At 48.1% G+C, this 23,885-nt stretch overlaps 2 protein-coding genes across 2 annotated transcripts in view; one reads left to right on the plus strand and one right to left on the minus strand.

Annotated features, from left to right (window-relative positions):
* Positions 1-2,719, minus strand: part of Tdgf1 (teratocarcinoma-derived growth factor 1) — a 4,901-nt gene extending 2,182 nt beyond the window's left edge. The window contains exons 1-3 of the mRNA XM_055601863.1: positions 2,666-2,719; positions 1,270-1,328; positions 199-294 (exon numbers count right to left, since the gene is read on the minus strand). Coding sequence (XP_055457838.1) covers positions 199-294; positions 1,270-1,328; positions 2,666-2,685 — 175 coding nt within the window. The 5' untranslated portion in view covers positions 2,686-2,719. The remainder of the gene's footprint in view (positions 1-198; positions 295-1,269; positions 1,329-2,665) is intronic.
* A 6,331-nt stretch (positions 2,720-9,050) lies between these two features.
* Lrrc2 (leucine rich repeat containing 2) overlaps positions 9,051-23,885 on the plus strand; it is a 25,607-nt gene continuing 10,772 nt past the window's right edge. The window contains exons 1-5 of the mRNA XM_055601756.1: positions 9,051-9,084; positions 11,619-11,765; positions 14,472-14,676; positions 17,569-17,725; positions 21,524-21,660. Of these exons, the coding sequence (XP_055457731.1) occupies positions 11,641-11,765; positions 14,472-14,676; positions 17,569-17,725; positions 21,524-21,660 (624 nt within the window). The 5' untranslated portion in view covers positions 9,051-9,084; positions 11,619-11,640. The remainder of the gene's footprint in view (positions 9,085-11,618; positions 11,766-14,471; positions 14,677-17,568; positions 17,726-21,523; positions 21,661-23,885) is intronic.

The following is a 23,885-nucleotide window of genomic DNA, read 5'->3' on the forward strand; positions in this document are numbered from 1 at the left end:
ACACACACACACACACACACACACACACACACACACACACACACACTCTCGTACCTCACTCACCTCTGTACTCCAAGCTAGCGCAACCCACCCAGCTGCTAACTCACACATCCACTCTCTTAGGTTAAGCGCTGAAAGGTTACGTTAGAGTCGTGTCAAGGGCCAGGACAGAGATGAATTAAGGCAAGCAAGTCTTACTATTCTGTAGCCCCACGGAAGGCACAAACTGGAAGGAGCGGGCACGTCCTAGAGGTTCTTCCTGCTCCCGAGTGCTGCCACCTCTGCCCGCCAGGCCTCTTGGAGACAGGGTAGCCAGCTCACGGTGGCCCAACCCTGTATTACATATTTCAAGACACATAAATATTGTTAGTGTTCATAAGAAAAAGACACCCAGATGGGGACACTGGCACACGCCTGTGATCCTAGTGCTCAGGAAGGCAGAGGCAGGCGGATGCCTGTGAGTTCAAGTCCAGCTTAGTCTACAAAGTGAGTTCAGGACAGCCAGGTCTACACAGAGAAACCCTGTCTTAAAAAGGAAAAGAAAAGAAAAAGATCTCCCCACACCAACCACCACCAAGTGTGGTGGCACACACCAATGATCTCAGCACTCAGGAGGTAGAGGAAGGACCCGAGTTAGAGGCCAGCTTGAGAACCCCTGTCTCAAAACACTAAGGGCTGAGGATGTAGCTTATTGGCGGTTTATTTAGTATGCGTAAGGTTTCATCCTGGCACAGAATAGGTGGGGGTGGAGTTGGGGTAATCTGGGAGTACCACAGATAGGTCAGGTTAAATCCCCGGTACCTTGAGAAGAAGTAGAACAGCAAAAGTTGGTGCTCAAAAGAAAACAAGCAAACATAAAACTCAGCGAGATTAGGTAGTGAATTTGGAAGGTAGAGGGAGGAGCATCAGTTCAACGTCAGCTTTGTCTATATTGTGAGTTCCTGGGCAATAACGCCGTCACCAAAAACAAAACAAATGTGCACTGTGTGTGTATAAAACTCACTGGGTGTGATGGTAGCGGTGGGATTGGGGAAGACAGGAAGAGCAGAGGTCCCAGGACAGCCTGGGCTCAGTGACACCTAGTTTCAAAAACCCGAACCCCAATCCTACAGTGGTGGCACACACCTTTAATCCCAGAGCTTGGGAAGCAGAGGAGGTGGCTCTCTGAGTTCAAGGCCAGTCTGGTCTACAGAATGAGTTCCAGGGCAGCCAGCGCTACACAGATAAACCGCTTGCCCCAAAATTACTGAACCGCAAACAAAAGAAAACTCTCACCAGCTACGAGTCCAAATTCAAATGTGCTGGAAAGGGCCACGAGTAAGACCACACTAGGAAAAGGAAATTGGACAGCAGTTAGCCAAACAAAACATGCAAAACTGGAGTCTTCATCACAAGACCACAGGCCACCAAGGAGACCTTTCTTCTAGTGGTGCCTCCAGTGACAAAACTGGAACAGAAACTCCCTTTTTGAAAGAGCCGTTTGCTTAAGACTCTATGGAGGGTGAATGTTTGTGATTGTACAGAGTTGGAAAGCTGCAGATTGGAAGCAAAAAATCACCTTGGGCTATGTTTGAAGGCCATATGATGGCCTTTCATCATGAACCTCTCTGTGTGTGACTTAACATCCTTTTGGCTGTCCCACAAAAAACAGTGAAATGAAGCAACATAGCAGAACACGAGCTCCTGAAAAACACTAGCTGGCACCTCCCTACCTGACGTCTTCACCAATAGACAGTTTAATGCATAGATTTCTACTTTCTTTGTTCTGTGGCTACCAAGGAGCCCTCCTAAGGGCATGCATGGCAATATGAATCTGTGTTCCTAAGTCATGGGCATTCGTACACAGCTCAGAAGAATGTCTCTTACTCTTTGGAACAAGGGCTGTGTTTTGCATTAACAAGTCCCCAACATCCAATATTTCATCACGTGTATTTCTTAGGCTCCACCCGTACATAGACATGATTTTAAATAGCTATAAAGCTAAAGAGCTAATAAATTCTATCTTGCATAAGCTGCATATTTTTCCACGGTTCAGAGTCTGCATATATGAATTTTTAAATTGCTATGTGGGCTGGGCCTGGGGTGGACCACTTGCCTAGAGTGTGCAGGTCCTGGTTTGGTCCCCAGAACCACTGGAAAAAAAAAAAATATCGGCTCTGTCATTTGAAATGGTTCCACGCTTAATTTGTTATCCCGAGTGGTTTTTCAAAGTACTGAATTTGTCTATACCATTAACTTTTAGAGGCAATCTTAATTCGGCTGTAACAATAATATTATTTATGCGAGAGAAAGAAAGCATTATTTCTCCAGCAGTCATTAGCACAATTGATGTGAAGAGCGAGCCAAGAAGAGTGGTTGCCTCTAAGCTTTACGACCTGAGTTGGATGCCCAGGCCCATATATGGCTCTGATTCCACTAAGTCATCTTTTCACATCTCCAATCATATGTACACACTTGCACACACACAAATAGTGAACATTAAAAACATTGAATGTTTAAAAAGTTAATGGCAAAGTAATACCTAACCAGGCACAAAGTTCAAGGTTCTTCAGAAAAAGCAGGAATGCTACTGTCAGGCTCAAACAAGAGAAAATCAGAGAGGGGTAGAACACGGTTTTCTGAAGCGTCAGTCTCCAGCAATCAAAAATTCAAGGTTAGCTCATACCTGGCCGAGAGGCACGCCATCTTCCGAAGCTTGTAAAAATGTTGAAGGAAAACAATATTAGAGAGTGGCTTTGATTCATAAAGTCATTCCCAAAGCACTCTGAAGTTAATTTCACGAAGTGAAGGGAGCAGATTAAGAAGAAAGATATCCCAGAGGAGAACTGCGCCTGGCCGGGAGGGTCTCTGAGAAGTTCACAGCCGAGACAAGGGGGGAGGGGAGGGGACCTTTTTCCCTATTGAAGGTTTGGCCTTGAGAAAGGACTTCTGAGGGCTCTTCCTTCGCCAGCAACCCTTGGGGTGGCGGGGAGGACCCTCCGGTGGGCGGGAAGACAGGAGCCCCACGCCCATTCCTGGGCCCAACTGCGGCGAGGCCAGGCGGAGAGCTTAGCCAACAGCACTGTCTCTTTAGAGACAGGTTGTCTTTTCTCTTGAAAAAGGGGGTCGAGGAGAGAGAGCCGAGTTACTCTACCAAGGTGATTCAAACACGGAGATTATTAATTAGGAAAGTCCAGACGCCGTGTGTATTATAATGCAGGCATCCGATACTCCATTATCAAAATGTGTTATAGTTGTTCTTTTGTTTGTTCTTCGAGACAAGAGCTTCTCCCCGTAGACCAGGCTGGCTTCGAACTCCCGCGGCCTCTGCCTGCTAAGGGCTGGGATTAAAGGCGTGCGCCACCACGGCCCGGCTGGTTACCAGATTTTAATTCGCTCTGAATTTGGGCTCTTTTTTTCGCGAGAACTCCCTGGGGAGCCGGGGAGGGGGTCTCGGGAAGGTGCGCTGGCGGCCGCAGAGGACTTGTTCGGGTGTGGAGCAAGGTCAAGGTCGGGAGGGATTTGAGTCTGGGTGTGAGCTTGAGTCTTTTACAATAGCGGCGCCTGCGGGTGGGCGCGGGGCGAGGTCTGCCTGAGGCTTAAAGCTTAGAAAGCACGTTAGTAGGTCCCTTGGTGCTTCCTGGTCTCAAACCAGCCCAGATGGATGAGTTTCACTTTATTTATTTATTGGGTGGGGACGGGGAGGCCTTGACTTGCCGGTGGAGTTATCTATCTCTTTGTTGCTGGATGCTGGTCTACGACACAACCCTCAGAGAAACACCCCCCCCCCCCCCCCCCCCCCCCCCCCCCCCCCCCGCCTGACACTCCATTCGTTGAAGGCGCTACAGCAGGGCTCAGACGGTGGCAGTCACCTCCCCGTTTCAGACAAAGGGACCGAGGCTGCTATTCTGGTGAAATGGTTCAGCGCCGAGTGCAAGGAAGGCCAGCCTTCCACCCCATGACCCGAGGACCTGTCCCATCGGGAACACTGTGCCTCCAGCGGGCGGAGGGGACACCTGTGTGTGTCCAGGGCGGAATGCCACAGGGAAAGGGCCTTTGAGAACCGGAAGCCAGATGTGTGCTAATAGGCTGAGGAGACAAGACAAGGACCATCCATTCTACTTCACTGTTTTAGATTTATCCTCATATTCCCCTGAGCTGTCATGTATCAGAAACTGGGGAAGGCAAGTGTGTGTGTGTGTGTGTGTGTGTGTGTGTGTGTGTGTGTGTGTGTGGTCATGAAAGCTGGACATGGTGCCCCAGGTCTGTAATTCTAGGACTTGAGAAGTAAAGGCAGGAGGGTTGAAGTGAGTTCGAGGCCAGCCTGGCCTTCAGAGTGAGTTTAAGACCAGTCTGTGCTACAGGGCAAGACTCTACTTTTTGTTTCTTCTTATCCTTTTTTTTTTTTTTTTTTTTTTTTTTGAAAAAGGGTCTCACTCAAAGACAGGCTGGCCTGGAGCTCTCAGTGACCTTCCTGCTTCTGTTCCCCCAAATTCTCAGATTACAAGCATGTGTCATCACTCAGAATACGGAACACAAAACCCTCCCTTCTACTTTCGACATTGGCCTCTATTGTGGCCCCCCAGCGAAGACCAAGACAGTGGGTGGGCCTGGGAATTCTGTCCATGCTCAGTCTCTCAGTCCAGCCTCAGTCTCTCTCCTCCCCCAGTCTCTCTTCACCCCACCCCCGTCTCTCTCCATCCCCAGTCTTTATCCTCCCCAAGTCTCTCTATCCACCCACACCCCCAGCACACCTAGCTTCCAGCCAAGTTCCGAGTTCCTAAAACCCTGTCTGCATCTGTTATTTCCCTGCAGGCTAGGGCTCCTCATTAACAAGCTAATGGCTGTTTTTTCGGAGAACTCGACAAACAGAACTCATTCTGCGTAGGCACTAGTCCCCTGTTGGGATTTGTAAAACCAGATTCCTGCATACAGACGGGAAGACTAGGTGTGAGGAGGGATGACCGAGGGATTTGTTTCTGTGTGGCTCACTTTGTTACTTTTCTACTTTGTAGACATATTAAGAATTATTTTATCTTGGCAGGATGAGTTTCTACAGGGGCGGCGCGTGTTAGTATTTTGCTGTTTGGATCAGCATATTTCACTGTATTTACTGGGTGTTTGTATGACCTGGCTGGTGGTTCTTACTGTGCCCTTGAACTGGCTTCTTTGAGTCTGAATGTCATTTGCTCTGGGAAGTCCTTCCTGGCACCTTTTTTACCTTCCCTGGCTTCCAGCTGAGGCCATGAAGTAAAGAGCAGATCCTGGTAGCCGCTGCCCCGCCCCATTTCCTCTGGTTCCCACTAGGAGGGCTAAAGCCTGTTATTCAGAGCGCTCGGCTTCTTTAACAATGTCTCCCTGAGCCACCTAACTTAGGGAAACCCTCCCCCATGGGCCACCCTATGGCAGAAAGAATCATTAAGACACGGCCCTAGAGCCAGACATGGCGGCACACGCCTGTAGTTCCAGCACTCAGGAGGCAGAGGCAGGCCAGCCTGGCCTACAAATTAGGTCCAGGACAGCCAGCACTACACAGAGAAACCCTGTCTCAAAAAACCAAACCAAACCAAAACAAAAGACATGCCCTCGTGTCTAAAATAGGAGCTAGAGCGAGACTTCTGCTAAGCAAGCCAGGGAGACAGTATTTCTGCCCCAAACCCGGGTCCTTAGAGTGGTTATGTTAGCAACCTCCTTTGGCCACTGAGCCACCTTACTCCCTCCAACTTTCTCAGGTCTTTTGAACAAATCTTTCTTTTGCCAGTCAAATTGATAAGCTATTTACGGACCAACCATTTTGGGCTGAGCATAGCCGGGGAGCCAGAAATTGCCAGTTGGGGCAGGCTCTGGCTTCCTTTCCCCATCCTAGATAAGACAAGCCAAATACCATTTTAGTTGCATTCCCAAACTCCTGGTGAGGGGAAGGGACAGCTGTATCTTGATTGCTCACAGATATTGTCAGAGTTAATTGGCCTCAGCAGAGAGGCCGGCAGACAGGCCCCTTTGAGACAACTATGAAGGCAAACTGGGCTGCAAGTGATTTTCACAAACTCCAGAGAGGATGTGTCAGAGCGGGCCTTAAGTGGATTTGTATTCGACTGCTCAGAGGCATTCTTCACACTCTGGGATTTTGAAATGGGTGAAATGCAAACGGAAGGTGGGAGGCTGGGTGCAGGCCCTAGCTGCCATCAGAAACAGGGTTAAAAGCCTGTCCTGAGCAGGTGTTCTGCCCAGTTCACGAACCCCAAAAGACCAGGAATATGGTCTCTCACAGGGAGCAGATGTCTTGTGTGCAAATGTACCAGCCACACTGAGCTAACTCAGAGCCGACTTCTGGGAGTCAAGCCCAAGTCCTCCACAAAAGCAGCAAGCTCTCAGGCTCCTTCCCCTTGTTTTCTGAGATGCGGCCTCCCACTTAATGTGGAGCTCACTGACTTGCTGAGGCTGGAAGGCCAAGGAGCTTCAGCGGTCTCTCGGCCTCTGCCCCCGACCCCCAGAACTGCGGTTACAGATCTATAACCACGCCTGGCTTTATGTCATTGTTGAGCGTCACACTCAGGCCTGCACGGCAAGTGCTTTACTCTCTTGCCCTCTAAACTTAAAAAAGAAATAAAACTTAAATTATGTATTATAGTCATAAACATTTACAAACAAGGGCAGGGGGAGTGAGGCATGCCTTTAGTTCCAGCACTCAGGAACAGCACTCAGGAGGCAGAGGCAGGCAGGACTCCGTGAGTTTCAGGCCAGCCTGATCCGCATAGGACCTAACGTTACCGTCTTATTTCAAAGTCTCACACAACCACCAGAATTCCAGAAGTTTGCCTCATTGCTCTTCCAGTCACCACAGTCTCTGATTTCCAATGCCATAGGTCAGCTCTTGCACGGCTGTGAATTTTCAATGTGTGTTTGTGAACTTGCCTCTCTTGTGTTGATGAACCATTCCTATTGTTTGCAGAAGCTGTATCATTTTCAATGTCTTATAGTACTCCATGGCACTGTGTGCGCGTGCGTGCGTGTGTGTGTGTGTGTGTGTGTGTGTGTGTGTGTGTAACTAGTACTGAAGGCCAGAAGAAGGTAGAGTATCATGTTGTGGTGACAATACAATTATTGTGTTGCTATCTCATAACTGCAATTTTGCTACTGTTATGAGATATAATGTAAACTATCAGTGTTTTCCAATGGCCTTTGATGGCCCCTGTGAAAGGGTCAGGAAACCCCTGTGAAATGGTCTTTCTACCCCAAAGGGGTTGAAAAAAGCTGCCTTAAACCATGCGGTGCCCTTGGACCCCAGTTGGGGCTACTCATGTACCCGTGTACACCTGTGTACCCGTGTCTATTTTGGACTGCTTGTAGATTTGAGGACATGGGCAAGTGAGTACCACAGGGCACAGGCCTGCCTGGTGCATCAGACAATGCAAGACGTGTGTGAGTGTGTGTGTGTGTGTGTGTGTGTGTGTGTGTGTGTTCCTCCACAGGGTCATATAGCCCAGGCTTAGGACAGCCCTGACCCTCTGCCTCTTCTGCCTCTACCTCCTGAGAGCTGGGATCACAGACACGCACTGCTGCACGCGCCTTGGAAGGTCGTTTTGGATCCGCCCAGTGAGTACAGGTGAGTTTAGTACAGTACCAACAACTCCTTTCATAAGTGTGAACACATCCGGTATTTTAAAGTATCTCTTGGCTGTGTGTCAGATGCAACCTCCAAACGTGTGAGAACACTGACCCTGGGACCCTTCCCAGGACTTAGGGCCTCCTGGGCAGAGGTGCTTGGTCAGGCTGCACCAGTGAGGAGCCTGCCGTGGCTACCACTGTGCCCGGTTGTGCCAATTCCTGCATCTCGCCGTGTGGCCACCAGCCAGCAAGGTTGACATTGGTAAAGCTTGGTAGAGATATGGCTGTCTGGCTCTGTAGTTGAGCCAGATGCTGGCAGCTTGGTGTAAAGGTTAGCAGGACATTCAGTTAGAATTTCAGATTAAGGACAAATAAGTTTGTGTGTGTGTGTGTGTGTGTGTGTGTGTGTGTGTGTAAGTGTATTCTCAAAATAGCGTTATTATTGTAATGTTCGGGAATGAACCCAGGGCCTCATGCACACCAGGAAGTGCTGAGATTACAGGGCCTGAGACTCCATGCTCAGCTTTCAGGGCTTTTGTTTGAATTTTGAGACCTCGTCTCAAGTAGCCCAGGCTGGCTTTGAACTCCTAAACTTCTGATATGCCTGCACCCACCTCCTGAATGCTGGGATTGCATGCATGGATCACCTTGCCTATTATTGGAGTGGGGGTATTAGAGGGTCTGGGTTGGCCTTGAACCTTTCGTAGATGAGGATGGCCTTGGTCTCCTGATTCTCTGCCTCAAGTTCAGGCATTAATGGGTGTGTTTCCGGACTCCGGGTTCAAACCAAGGTGTGTGTGGAGCCCTTGCTGTTATAACCAGTTGGATTCCTGGGAACAGATTTGAGTTCTGTTATTCCCCAGTCTGCCATCAGCAAGACTATTTCCCCAGGTGGCAAGCTCTCTCTAAAGACAAACTAAACTATCGCGTTTAGGGATACAACGAACAAGCAAACAGACAAGAATGAAATCTAGACTTTCAGTGTATTTTTCAAACATTTCAAAACAAACAAACAAACAACCCCACCACCAACAAACCGTTTACATATGTTCCCTTGATCTCTTCCTAAACCCGTTCTAATCCTGTCTGTTGTTCGGCTCCTAGCCCTGGAGTACTGGGACCTCAGCTTTCCCCCTCAGCTCTGTTTGTTCTGTTCACCCTGGGCTTTCCTGGCTGGAAGGAGCCAGCGGTCTGTGGACGCGTGCGGGGAGGGGATGCTGCCTGCAGCGCTCACCGGATAAACCCTCCGTGCCTGCGTGCCAAGCCCTCCCCAACCAGGTCCGTTTTGTCTCTGCTAGTCTGAGTCACACAGAATAGATAGATAGTCTATCAGCACATGTCCTCCAGATCATGTTATCCGCTTACAAATATAGCCCGTTAGCGCACAGGCACGGTAGCCCTTCCGCTGGGGGCGTTGCCCTGCGGGGTGTAAACAGCATCGAAAGCGGATCGCAGCGTGGCGGCCGGGGACTGTCAGCGCCCGCTCGCACAGGGAAGGTGAGAGGCGGGTGGTCTCGGCCCCGGCGGCGGAGGGGTGTGAGCTCGCAGACCGGAGCCTCTGACCTGCGGCTGCGCAGAGGCGGAGTGGGGTGCCGTGGCTGCTTGGCGGGGGGGGGGGGGGGCGCCGGTGCCAGCGTCGTGCGCTTTGGCTGTTACAAGTCACCCGGTGCGCAGAGCGCCAGCCGCCCTCTAAGTACACGGAGAGGACCAGGCTTTGTCCAGGGCTTAGTTCAAGAAACACAGTGGAGAGGGGCGACAGCCAGCGCGTGGGGCGCGCAGGTGCCCTCTGACGGGCTGCGGGCGGGGCAAGGTCCTCAGCAATCCTTCCAGTTCCTTCGAGAGGACCATCCGGGTGCCCAAGAATGAGCTCCAGAGTGCTGTCGAGGGGGCGATAAATCAACTTTGTTTGTGCCCTCTTCTGGTCCTTGGAAAATGCGCTTGACATCTCCCAAGGAGGGGGGGCTGGGGGAGTGGTCTTCCCTTTCCCAAAGCTTCGCGCGCCCCCTGGTGTGAGCGCCGCAGGGGTTGGGGGACAAGGGTGGCGAAGTGGTTGGAGAATTGTCCGGCTCTGGACACAGCCCAGGGTCGGTGGCTTCTCGGCTGGACAGTCACCAGGGCCTGGGGCGTAGAACCGGCTAACCAAGTCGAGGTCTGTCTTCAGTTCTTCTTTCTCAATAATTGGCATTCCTTCCCAAGCCTTACTCTGTGGCAGGTCGTACCACAGGGCTCCCTCTCTCACCAGCCTGGCAGCTGGGTGCTGCGGTTGTGGCTTGCCCACGTGAGAATCCAGCAGCTCTGTCCTCCAGGACATGTGGCCAGTAACCGGGAGGCAGGAGTCCAGCCTGGGCCATCTGACTCAGCCCCGGTCCCCTTAATCCTTTCTGTGCCCTCTGTCTCTCCTGACTTGAGCTTCTAGCTTAACAAATTACCAGGACAATGATCAAATGAGCCAAGGGAAACTCGGATCAGGCAGCATAAAATGCAATTCAGTTTAGAATTCAGCTGAGATGTGGTGACTTTTCTGACCTTACTTTAAACGCCCCCCCTCCCCCCCCCCCCCCCCCCCTGCTGTGGAGTACAGAGCTGGACAGGTGCTGGGGCATCTTCCCACACAGGACACGCCTGGAAGGAGCCCGTGCAGGTTGCAGGAAGGCAGGTGGGATGTTACCAGAGTTGTCGGGGGCAGAACCTGGGCCCCAGCTGCAACCGGCAGTCCTTGACAGACCAGTTAAACACACAGCAGTACAGAGCCGAGGGCCTGGGATGTGCCCCTCCTAACTCCTCCAGACCTCTCCCATGATGCTCCGAGGTGCCCACTTAGCTTGGTGCCCACTCCACACCTCCAACCCCCTAAGCCCTCACCAGCCCAATGCATCCTTTGACAAGGCAGAGGACTAGGTGACCTGAATGTCGTGTCGTGTCCCCACCTCCTCCTTCGGCATATGACTTCTGAGTGGAGACCAGAGTTCTGGTGCCAGGGGACACATTTTTCCAGTCACACCCTCTGGCTCCGGGGGAGTCAGAGCTTTTGTAAAGCAATTCTGACACAACTGGGCTGGGGGGGGGGGGGAATCACGGAAAGTTTGTCAACTAAACTTGCACTTATGGAGTACAAGTGTCCCCCTTCACTCCCGACACCAGCGCCTCCCCCACAGCCCGCCACACTGTCTCCTGGGTTTCCCTCTTGTGGCTCCCTGGCAGTTAGCTTGTCCAGCCTTGGGTGTCCGACTCACGTGCTGAGCCGAAACCTCTCCCCGTGTGCGAGTTCTGATGGTCTCCCCACAGTCTGGAGGCTTGGGGGGTGTAGAGGGGACCTCCTTCATCCTTGTGCTCTTTGGCTTCCACGGGCTCTACATGCATGTGGTCACAGACATAGGCACAGGCAACACACTCACATACAGAACTATTAGAGGAAGCTTTAAAAGTCTGACCTGTTGCTGCAGCCCTGCGTCACTCCTCCCCCTACTCGCCACCACCACCCCAGCGTTTGGGTGGACTCTTTACTAAAAAGTTTTTATTTTAATTTCAAATGTTATTTATTTTTGTTGTCGTTGCTGCTGCTGCTGTGTGTAGATCACACGTGTGCCCGCCTTGAGTTTGAAGGTTCGAGGACAACTGTTTGGGAGTTGGTGTTGCACCATGGACCCTTCGGCGTAGAAGGACATAATGAGGGCTTCCTGTCGTTCTTGTTTTTCATGGCTTTTCGCCCCCAGCAGGAACTTTCTACGTCTTGAAATGTAGATCCTTTCTCTTTCCTTTGTTCTGTCCCCGTGTACCTGTCACACAAACAAGAAACAGAGGAGACCGAGGTGCCCACTCTTACCCCTGGCAATCAACATTCAATTATTTCCATGGAGGATCTGAGTTCGCTTCCCAGTACCCATACCGTGGCTCCATGGGAACCAGAAGCCTCAGCCTTCCCTGGTACCTGAACTCACATGCACACACGCACACACCACACATACACACTTAAAAATGTGCTTCAGCCCCCTGTACGTGCATATGGAGCTGACACGTGCATTTTTCTGCAGGTGACTTTATGCTGCTCCCCAGATGGGACACAAAGTGGTCGTGTTCGACATCTCTGTCGTCAGAGCCTTGTGGGAAACTCGCGTCAAGAAGCACAAAGCATGGCAGAAGAAGGAGGCGGAAAGGCTGGAGAAGAGCGCCCTGGAAAAGTGCGTTCTGGGGGCTGTTTTTCTGGGGTTGCGGGAGGGGTGCTCAGGGGGGCTGCTGTCGACTGGGCAAGCTGGGCTCGTTCGCTGGGCCGTCACGGCCACGTTCCTCCATCTGTGAGGAACTACATACTGTCCAGATCCTGTGCTGGGCACGAGGAGGACAGAGATGGCACGAAAATCCATCACACTAAGCACCATGGAGACCACTTAGCTGCCCTTCACCGACCTCACACGCGCCCACCCCGTGCTCCCACTGAGCACCTTCTTCACGAATTTCAGCCTTTACCTGCCGAGCCGAGTTCTAGCTAAGATTCACTTTGTTCCTCTGCTTGAACTGAAATGTTGCAGTCTGACTCTCAGCGATGTGAGTGAAAGGATTCTGCACAGAAACGACACTGAGGGGCTGGAGAGATGGTTCAGCGGTTAAGAACACTCGCTGCTCTTGTAGAGGACCAGGGTTCGACTCACAACCACCTGTAGTTCCAGCTTCAGGGTACCTGATGCTGTCCTCTGCTCTCTGTACACACTATATACACTTGGTACACACAGACACACCACACCACACACACACACACACACACACACACACACACACACACACACATGCACACTCATGCAGCACACATTCTCACAGCACAACACACACACCCCACACAATATACACACATGCACACGCACACACTCACATACCATTAAGTGGAGGAACTGGAGAGACGGCTTAGCAATTATGAGTGTTTGCCGCTCTCCCGGAAGACCCAGATTCAGGTCCCAGCACTCCAATTGGCCTGTTTACAACCTTCTGTAACCTGCTCCAGGGAATCCAAAGCCTTCATCCCATGATATTCATATACAAATATGGAGCCAGGCATTGGTGGCGCACACCTTTAATCCCAGCACTCAGGAGACAGAGGCAGGAGGATTTCTGTGAGTCTGAGGCCAGCCTGATCTACAGAGCAAGTTCCGGGACAACCAGGCCTACAGAGAAACCCTGTCTCGAAAAACAACAAAACATAACAAACAAGAACAACAAAAACCTTACTAAAACTCAGTTTAAGGTAGTGCTTCAAAAACTCTCTCTGTGGTAAATGTGAGCACGCAATCACCTCATCACTGTTCTACGTTACGAAAGGATGACATGTTAAGAAGATTGTGCACCCGGAAGGCTTAGCATAAGTCTGTAACTTCCATTCTCTGTGAAGAAACCAGAACAAGAATGCTTTTTTTTTTTTTTTTTAATTGTTTTTTTCGAGACAGGGTTTCTCTGTGTAGCCTTGGCTGTCCTGGACTTCCTCTGTAGACCAGGCTGGCCTCGAGCTCACAGATATCTGCCTGCCTCTGCCTTCCTAGTGCTGGGATTAAAGTTGTGGGCTACCACTGGCTCTTTCTTTTAGGGGAGGAGTTGTGTGAATATTTATTAACTTTAAATTATCAACAAAAGGTATAAAGTGTGAATCAGTCAATTAATTTATCTATAATCTTTTTTTTTTTTTAAATAATTTAGTGTGTGCACTCTTGTGCCCTCCTGCCAGTGTACACCTGTCAAGGCCAGAAGGCAACTTACAAGAGTCAATTCTCTCCTACCATATGGGTTCTGGGGGTCAACTCAGGTCATAGGCTTGGTGGTGAGCGTTTTCAGTGCTGAACCATCTCAGCAGCTCCCCTTGTTTTCGAACCAAAACAGGGTCTGAGTGACCAGGGTGGCCTTGAACTCCATGTCTGACAGAGAAAGAGCTGGAACTTCTCGTCATCCTTCAGCCACCCAAGTGCTGGTGTTAAGGGCTGTGTTTATATGGCCCAGAACTTGTGACATAGAGAAGGAATAGGTTGCCTGAATCTGCCTTCAGATTCAGCTTCGGAAGCAAGAAAGCTGAGCCAGGGGGATGTCTCAGCAGGAAGAGGCTATTACTGCTATATCTGTGGATCTGAGTTTGACCCCTGGGACCTGCATGATGGAGGGAGACAAATGGCATCTTCAGGTTGTCCTCTGGCCACCATGTTTCAGAGGGTGGCTTTGAACTCCTGAACCTCCTGCACCCATCTCTCAGGTGGGGGCTACAGGACTGCTCGCACACCAGCCTTGCTGTGTACCTTTCCCAGCACGCTCCTTCCTGGCACAGAAGCCTTTGGAGCTGTGTTAATTACGTCAAGTGTCCCTCATCCCTCCACTTAATGCCAAGCATGAAACCTCCACTATCTAAGATGGCTTTTTACCAGGACAGGAAGCCGATGTTTATAGAGCAAGGGAGCACATGCCTGTAATCTGGGACGTAGAGGCAGGAGGATCAAGAGTTTGTGAGTTCAAGGCTAGCCTGGGCTGTAGGAGACCCTACCTCAACCAAACAAGCAAAAAGAAGGTGACACTTGCAGCTAGACCTAGGGAGCCATGGACAGCAACATGGGGATGTAACATCAAAGGCAGACATGACATTACGGTTAATAGTTTTTAGAAGAAACCACACATAAGCAAGCACATAGGTAATATCGGTGGGAGGTTTAGCCAAAGGTTCCATCCGACCCTGCTCATCTTTTTTAGTCACCGTTGACTAGTGATGCACAGAAAGGTCTCAGATTTCCCAGCATCCCTGGCGGCAGGAAGGAAAGGTCAGGACAGGGCTTAGGTAGCCCACAGTAAGAAACCAGTAAGGTTCCAGGGAACTGGAGGAGCGAGGCTGCTTATCCCCAGCCTCCTTCTGCCTCCTGCCTTAGGATAAAGGAGGAGTGGAACTTCGTGGCCGAGTGCAGGAGGAGGGGCGTGCCCCAGGCCCAGTACTGCAAGAACGGCTTCGTGGACACCAGCACAAGGCTCCTGGAGAAGACCGAGAGGAACCCGGTCGCCGCCAGGCAGAGAGTCAAGGACAGAGACAAAGCGAGCGATCCACATGTGTTTGAACTTTCAGGGGCGCAGTGGAAGGTGAGGCAAGGTGTCTGTCTGTCCTCTGTCTGTCTGTCTGTCTGTCGTAAGTGGGCACTCAGGGCTGCACTAGAGCTGAGGTTGAGCCTTAGCCTTGGCCAAACGAATGCCCCATTTGTATGTATTGAAAAAAGAAAAAAATCTGTTCCTTTTTTTAAGTGTTGGGGATTGATTCCATGGCTCCACACCTGAGCCACATCCGCAGCCCCTTTTGTGTACATCAGGGCTGTGGTGAGAATGAACTAAGTGAACACTCTGCGAGCTTCTGTTCTCCCAGAATGAGATTATCCCATCGAGCCTACTTGCTCTCTTTTCTTTTGCATTCCTGTCATTTAGATCGGCAGGTACACAGGCAGTGTCTTTTTGCCAAATTCAGGGCATCAGGCTTGATCTCAAGCACTTGTGCCCGTCTTGCTGTAGCAGAACACGTGTGTGTGTGTGTGTGTGTGTGTGTGTGTGTGTGTGTGTGTGTGTTCATGAGGACAACTTTGGGGGTCAGTCCTCTCCTTCCCCAGTGTGGGACCCAGGGATTGGACTCTGGTTGGTAGGCTGTGGCAGCCTTTACTTGGTAAGCCATTCCACTGGCCCTATACTTTATATATTTATTGTTTATTTGTTTACTTTGTTTTGTTTTGTTTTGTTTTTGAGGCAGGGTTTCTTTGTGTATCCTTGGCTGTCCTGAACTCACTCTGCAGATCAGGCTAGCCTCGAACTCACAAAGATCTGCCTGCCTCTGCCTCCCTGAGTGCTGGGCCTATAGAGGTGCACCAACCACCATGCCCAGCTTTCACTTTATTTTTTGAGACAAGGTTTCTTACAGAATTGGCAGGTGGCCCTCTTTATAAAAGCTTGTTCTGAGATTTTACTCTGTCTTACGTGTATGGGTGTTCTGCTTCATGTATGTCAATGTACTCAATGTGTGCCTGGTGCCTGTAGAGAGCAGAGGAAAGCGTCACATCCTCTAAGACTGGGGTTACAGATGGTTGTGAGCCACTGTGTAACCCACGGCCTCTGCAAAAGCAGTTAGTGTTTATAACAGCCGGTGACCTGTCCACTTCTAGAAAGTCACCTTTTACTGCATTGGCTGGCCAGCAAGCTCCCAGGAGCTGCCTGTCTCCACTCTAAGTACTGGAGTTACAGGCATGTGTGGAGATTTGAACTCACTCTTGTTTTCACAGCAAGTACTGTCACCCACTGAGCCATCACCCTGATCCATGTCTGGTCTTTTGGTAAAAGACCATTGGCATTTCATTGGTGTGTGTGTGTGTGTGTGTGTGTGTGTGTGTGTGTGTGACAAAGTTCAACCTTGGGTATTGGGTCTTGGGTGTCTTCCTCTGTTGCCCTCCACCTTGTTTTTGAGACAGGATCTCTTACTTTCACTGAGAATTTACCTGTTGGGCCAGGCTGGCAAACCAATAAGCCCCTAGAATCTGCCTGTCCATCCCTGTACCTGTCCAAGGCTGGGATTAAAGATGTGAGCCACCACACCTGACTTTAAAGTGGGTTCGGGGGAGCAAACTCAGGTCCCCAAGCTTGTGAGGCAAACATTTTAGCAACAGCGCCGTTTCCCAGCCTCTTACCTCGATGGTAATGCCCACTCTGCTTATCTCACAGTCTTGTGTGAGATAGCCCCTGAGTTCAGGACACCAGTAGGTTAAAGGCTTGACCATACACAGCGGCAACGATCTGAAGCCAGTTCCAAGCATAGAGGTACCACTGTCCCTACAGCGCTTCGGCCACACAGAGCTATGGGATGAACACTGTCCACCTTCAGGGGGTCAGGGACCCTTTAATGCCAAAGGTGGCTTCGATTTCCTCAGTGGGACACATTGCTTCCTGGAGGTCTTAAGCACCTTTCCACACCATTATGACTTTTTCCCAGCGCACTTGAACTAGGGGAGGCTGTGGCTGTCACTGTCCCCATCGTTATTCCTTCAGAAGCCAAAGCTAGGGACACAGTGCAGCCGAAAGAAGGCTGAGGCTGGTTGGGCCGGGCTCACTGCGCACTGCCCTGTCTTTCCGAAGCTCTTTCCTCCATTATCGATTCATAAACATAAAAACACTAAGGGATGCGGTACAGAAAATGCTAGTTATTTATCAAATATTTCTAAAAGCAACTACAGAGTAAGAGAAACAGAGCACAAATGTCTAAAACAATCAGATGTGCCCACAAGCACCCAGGAGAGCCGTACATGCAGACCACCAACACACAGTCTTTAAAACATGAGAAGCTTTTTTGTCTTTTCTTTTGCAGGTTTTTAAACCTGATTTGTGTAGCTCTCAAGTGTGAACTCTGTAGCTGTCAATGTCTGTCATGATGTCAAAGTCTGTGCATGCCAGAATGGGATAGATTCTTATTTTTAGAAGATGTCAAACGTACGTTGTTGATAAATATAGTGAGGATGGTCATCTGTGTTCACTAGGATTCATATATATACAATATGGATAATATAACTGTGTTAACTCTATGTATTGTACATGAGGTGTGTCTGTAGGGGGCCATGCTTGTTTGAGCTCAGGGGAGTACTTTGCATGCTCAACTACTCTCCCCCTTATTCTGATGACTATGTACATTAAATAGTTAGTATAGTTAGCTATATTTGGAGACAGGCTCTCACTAAATTGTCCAGGTTGGCCTTGAACTTGTGATACCCCTACCTCAACCTCCCAAACACTTGAACTTCCAGGCCTGCACACTAGGCCTGACTAGGATTTGATCTTAATATTATAAATCTGTCATTGTGAAATTCATGACCACTGGCTTCTGTAGAAATGGCTGCAGTTGGGCCTCGATGATCCCACGTGCCTTCTACATTATGGTGACTCCTCGGCCTGTCAGGCTTGTGAACACTGAGGAGATGCCTCTGACGGACACTGTCCCTTCTGTTTTAGGAGCTGCCTGATTCCCTGAAGGAGCAGACACACCTCAAAGAATGGCACATTCACAGCACCCTCATTCAGATCATTCCTACGTACATCGAGCTGTTCCAAGCGATGAGAATTTTGGATTTGCCAAAAAACCAAATCATGTGTCTTCCAGCTGAAATTGGTAGGTTCCTCGGCAGAAATCTTTGGCCATTGCCAATGGTGAGCAGGCAGGTATTGGGCATGTGACACAGTCCAAGCACCCCATGTCCTCCTCCTCCTGCTCCTGGGTGTCCCTCAGCTGTTTCCCTGTCCCCAGAGCCACTGGTTCACAGTGGCTTTGTCTTCTTTGGGACATGAAGTACCATGATTTACCTCCATTATTCAGCATTGATAGAAATAGGACAGTTGCTTAGAAACCTGAAGTCTTACGGTGAGTGGACAACACTTTAAGAATTTTTTCGCTGCTAGGGTGGTGGTACATACCTTTAATCCTGCACTTGGGAGTCAGAGGAGTAGAAGCATGGTAACAAGATTATTGGAAAGGTAGAATAAAATATATTGTGTCTATATAGTCATTCATTGTTAAGTTTAGCTTGGCTCACATCATTTTGATTGACCAACATTTAATAATTTTTGATCATTTCGCTTTTTTGGTTGAATCTTCTTAAAATAAGGATTACAATGATCACTGATGTCTTTTTTTTTTTTTCTCTTGGGGTCTAAGGAATCGCTATCACAATTTTTGAGCCGAATTTGAAGCAAGCTTTTTTATATACTGGCCAAGATGAACACTGGTCAGGTCCAGACCTGGCATTCCCAGAGAATGGCGCAAATTTACATTAGTCGAGTGCTTATTAATGCAAAATCCACAAGGCTATGTGCTTCCCACCATCGTCTAACTGGGGACAAGCATGCTTCCTGCGTATGTGCCCCCATGTGTATGCAATCAAGCACTTCCTGTTCATCTGAGGCAGCCACCTTGTTTACAGAAGTGAAAACACACGGCTTGTCATCTTACACGGACAGCAGTCCAGGAAGTTGCCTGTCCTTGGGCAAGTGGGGCTTACGGGTTAGAGGTATTTTTATTTTATTGATCTCTTAAGCCCAGTAATTTAAACTTAAAACATAACATCAGCCCTCACATCTTCCCTTATTTCATTCCTTGTTGGTAATCGAGTTATCCGCTCTGAAACAGTAACAAGATGTACATGGTATTATGGGTGGTTGGGGTCAAGGGAGCTATTTATCTCTTACACTATCGTTGCTATCTTCCAACACATCTTAAAAAATCGGCAAAACGGATCAGAATGGGCCTTGCAAATTGGGCATGACTGGCTTACCCCAGTATGCGGAGGCAGGGGGATTGCGGCCCAGTCTCCAGTATTACTGTCTCGTTTATAAAGTGGCAGGAAATGCGAGGGCTGAGGGACCATTCTGCAAAAGTAAACAGTCACTTTGGTTTACAATTTAAAATTATCCTAGGAACAGTAAAGATAAAGTGTTTGATTCCTTAGGACATATATGATGTGATTTTTGGAGTATTATTATGTATTTATTCTTGTACTGGTTTCTAGGTTAGAGCCAGTTGCATATATTTTCAAACAAGAATCAGAACTAGGGGGCTGTAGAGATGACCCAGCCGCTAAGAATGCTTACTGCTCTTGCAGAGGACCCAGGTTTGATTCCCAGCACCCACATGGCAGTTCACGGCTGCCTGTAACTCCAGTTCTGACCACTGAACTCTCCTGTATGCATGTGCTAAACACACATACACATGCAAATAAAATAAAATAAATGTTAAAAAATAGAATCAGATCCAGAATATAGTATTTTCAATCATTCTGATAATTGCCTGTTCTGGATGTGTTCACACCTGTGTGACTTGCATATTTGACTTACATATGCTTTGGGAAGCGTGTTATATCATAACTGAAAGAATGCAGATAAAAGAATGCAGATAAAAGGTGCATTACATGACACTGTAAACAGTCTGTAGCCGTTAGTCGTTTACCACATACACAGAACTTCGTGTGTATTTCTGTGCCTAGCCCGTGCCTACTAGAGCCCATCAGTAGGCATCAGTAATTTCTACTATCCCTAAATGCGACATCCATCTCCAGTATCATGGCCTGTGATTCAGCTCATCATGTGTTTCACTGCTGTGGATGCCTTGAAAAAGAGGGCTATAAAATGTTTATTATTAGCCCCAATATTACCACGGCAGTATTACCTAACCTGATATCACAAATAAGACACAGACACCTGTTAGATTTATAGTTGCCTTATTTACCTTGGGCCGGGCAGATATTTCACTTACACTGTCTCAGTATCCTCACCATCCATCTCCCAGCCCCCATCCAGTGCCATCCACCTTAATCATCCTCATATGAACTATCTTCCATCCATAATCCCATGGTACTTGCTTATATTTTTCATCTGGGTTTTTCACGCCATTATTAGACTCCTTTCTCTCAGCCCACATGTTTTTTTCTCCACACTAACCCATCTTAGCATCCCCTTCCTCCTCTCTTCCTGTCTGTCTGTCCCCTGTGATTCTCTCTGGAACTCAAAAGCCTGGGAACCTTAGCCACGCTTACCCCTACCCAGGTACAGGTCGTTTAGTCAACCAATCAGACCAACCTCCAGCAGTGCCTGGTTTGACCCAGGCTGACAGAAGACAAATCCCCTTCACACCTTGCGGTGGCTGAGGGAGAAATGATCCACAACTTCCTGTATTTGAAACTTGGTTCCTGTGGGTGATGCTGTTCGGGGGATGTGAAACCTTTAGGAGTGGAACTGTAGAGGAGGAAAGATGTCAGTGGGATGGGCCTAGCTTTGTTCTTCCTCTTCCTGTGATTAGCTAGCTTTCTGCTTCAAAGCCATGCTTTTTGCCATTCTGGACTCTCAATTTGGAGAACCAAAATAAACTTTTTGTTTTTTTTCTTTCAACTTTTAAACATCGTATTTACATGTATTGGTGCTTTGTCTGTATGTGTGACTGTCATCATGTGCATGCAGTGGCTGAAGAGGCCAGAAAAGGAAAATGGAGTTACAGTTGGTTTTTAGCTGCCGTGTACATGCTAGGAATTGAACCCAGGTCCTCTGGAAATGCAGCTAATGCCCTTAATCACCATGTAGTCTCTTCAGCCCCAAACTATCTTCTCTAAGTTGTTTTTGGTCATGCTATTTTATTACAGCCACAGGAAAGTAACCAATACACACTTTAACTACCGTGTCACAAGGGGTGAAAAGACCAGGGAAGTGAAACCAACAAAACCAGCACGGATAGTGAAATGCTCTGACCAAAGCCTGCCATGCATAAGATGAGCAGACATTTAATAAAGCGCTCAAAACACACACACAGTTATGTTTATGTCTGCACAGCTTTTGTTGTTCGTGTGTGTGTTCCCTTTTCTTTCTTTGAATGCTTTTTGAGACAGGGGCTATGTAGAGCTGTGATCTTTCTGCTTACAAGTTTCCAGTGCTAGAATTGTGGGCTCTCACTGCCATCTCTGGGCTGCCTGTTGTTAGGTGAAGTTTTCACCCCTGAGATTTGTTTCTGTTCTGTTTTTTTGTTTGTTTGTTTTTAGTGTTTTATTTATTTATTTTTTAGATTTATTTATTTATTATATATACAATGTTTTGCCTGCATGCCAGAAGGGGGCACCAGATTTCATTATAGATGGTTGTGAGCCACCATGTGGTTTCTAGAATTGAACTCAGGACCTTTGGAAGAGCAGCCAGTACTCTTAACCTCTGAGCCATCTCTCCAGCCCCTGCTCTGTTTGTTTGTTTTGTTTTGTTTTTGAGACAGAGCCTTACTGTGTAGACCTGGCTGGCCTGGAACTCACAGAGATCTGCCTTTCCCTGCCTGCTGAGCACTGAGATTAAAGGCCTGTGCCACTATGCCTGGCTTGTTTCTGTTCTTAAGAGGCTTTGAGGGACCTACTCAATGGAGGTTAACCTTCTGTGGTGCCAGGTCGCTTGAAGAACCTGAAGGAACTCAATGTGAGTTTCAACCATCTCAAGAGTATCCCCCCGGAGCTGGGAGACTGTGAGAATCTGGAGAGACTGGACTGTTCCGGGAATCTGGACCTGACGGAGCTCCCCTTTGAGGTAAGAAACAAACACTGTGCTCCATGACCTGCTTTTATTTAACTTATGACATGGTGTGCTCTGTACTGTGAGAAAGCTTTACTAAAACCTCTAGGTTTTGTTTGTTTGTTTGTTTTTGATTGCTAGGTTACTCTTAGGCTTTAATGAAAATTTAAGAGTTGTCAAACAACTTTGAAATAGGACAAAACTCACAGAATTTATATCATGCAATTTCAAAACTTACTATAAAGTCACAGCTTCGAATTGACATAAAGACAGACAGAAAAATAAAACAGAACTGAGATTTCAGATATAAACCTCTATAATATATACATATATTTAGATATGTTATGATTTTATTTTGAGATAAAGTATTACTGTGGCCTTGACTGTCCTGGAACTTGCTCTGTAGACCAGGCTGGCCTCAAACTCACAGAGGTTTGCCTGCCTCTGTCTCCTGAGTGTTGAGATAAAAGGTGTGCACCACCATGCCCAACTATATTATATTTACAATCAATTTCTTTTTCAACAAAATCATCAAGATAATCCGACAGAGAAAGGACAGCCAACTCAATAGAAGGTCTTGGGAAAATTAAAATCCTTGCCTAATGTATTTTTATTATTAAAACATATTCATTATTTAACATATGATGACATAAATGAAGAGTTTGAAAAAAATACGCTAGATGAAAGAAAAGCTTGTGGATATAAAGCAGACTCAGGCTTCCCTTGAGATAAGGGTGAGAGCAGAGAATAACAGTGGGAAGAGGAAAATCTGAGAGTAGGTGATAGAGATATTCCTGACACCAAATGATGGCCCACTGATGGCTGTGTTCTATGGCATGCAAACGCTACCTCGTTGAAGTCTGGGGAGTTAGAAGAAAGGATTTCCCAAGTAGAAATGACTGACAGCACCGTCTTGAACTAGGGTGTGAAGGGGTTGACGAGCAGGTGTGTTCTCTGAAGGGTTTGTCTAAGCATTGCGTAAGGGACGTGGGACCAAGACAGAGAACAATACCTAACTCGGCTCTGAACGTCTGAGGGAAGATGGAGTTCCGGACTGGGGGATTAGAGCATGCGCAGATATGAGCAGGGGGCTGGTGACTCCGGACCGCCCCACAGCCGAGCACATTCAGGGGGCGTTGGGTTACCAGCCACTGCCTCCCAGCCAGCATTATTTAGGAAAGCCAGCGCTCCTGGAGACCTTCGCAAGCAACAACCCTCTCCAGGGGCATGCGGCGGTCCTCACCTCTGTTTATTTGGTGATAAAAATTGTTCGCTTTTCCCTGTTCCACTTTATCCGATGATCGTTTAAAATCACCTTCTCCATGAATACAGAATGAATCTAATGACCACTTTTAAAGTTAGTACATTTCTGAAGTTACCTGCAGGACCACGCAAGCCAGTCAGGACCATATGAAAAAAGATTTACCTCGTTATTTCCAGCTTCGTCTCGGTAATAAATAGTAACAAATCCTGCGTAGTAAATCAGGATCTTCATTCTAGGTAACAGACATCATCTATTAAGTGGGTATAAAATAAAAATGTCTTGTGTGAAGTTGAGATATTTTGCTTCATCTTCTCTTAATAGTATTTCTAGGGCCAGTACTTAGGTAGTGGAGTCCTTGTCTAGGATGTGCAAAGCCCTGGGTAGGTTTCACCCCAGAACTGGGTTTGGTAGCACAAGCCAGTAACCTAGAGGTGGTAGCAGGAGAACCAGGAAGTTGAAGGGTCTCCTAAGCTACACAGCAAGTAAGAAGCCCACCTGGGTCACATGAAACCCTGTCTCAAAAACCAAGTTAAAATACACGCATTATATAATTTCTATCCTTAGATTAGGGTCTTTGTTCAGTGTATTAACATTTTCATAGACCTTATGATAACAGGGATGAGGTGACTGAAATGTCCAGAAGATATTATAGATTTCATACTTTTGAGAAAAAACAGAATTTGTTTATTTATTTTTTGTAGGAATGGTACGAATGCATATGTGTTTGTATATTATATGTGTGCAGTACCCCTAGACGCCAAAAGATGGCATCAGAACCCCTCAGAACTGGGGTTTGAGCTGGTTGTGAGCCACCGTGTGGTTGCTGGGAACAGAACCCAGGTCCTTTGTAGAACAGCAGGCGCTCTTAGCTGCCAAGGGATGGATTTCATATCTGTCTGTCTGTCCACCTGCCCGAATGCTGTATGTATGTATGTATGTATGTATGTATGTATGTATGTATGTATGTATGTATGTA

This window comes from Psammomys obesus, unplaced genomic scaffold (genome assembly GCF_907164565.1).
Source record: "Psammomys obesus unplaced genomic scaffold, mPsaObe1.curated_primary_1811, whole genome shotgun sequence".
NCBI classification, from domain to species: domain Eukaryota; kingdom Metazoa; phylum Chordata; class Mammalia; order Rodentia; family Muridae; genus Psammomys; species Psammomys obesus.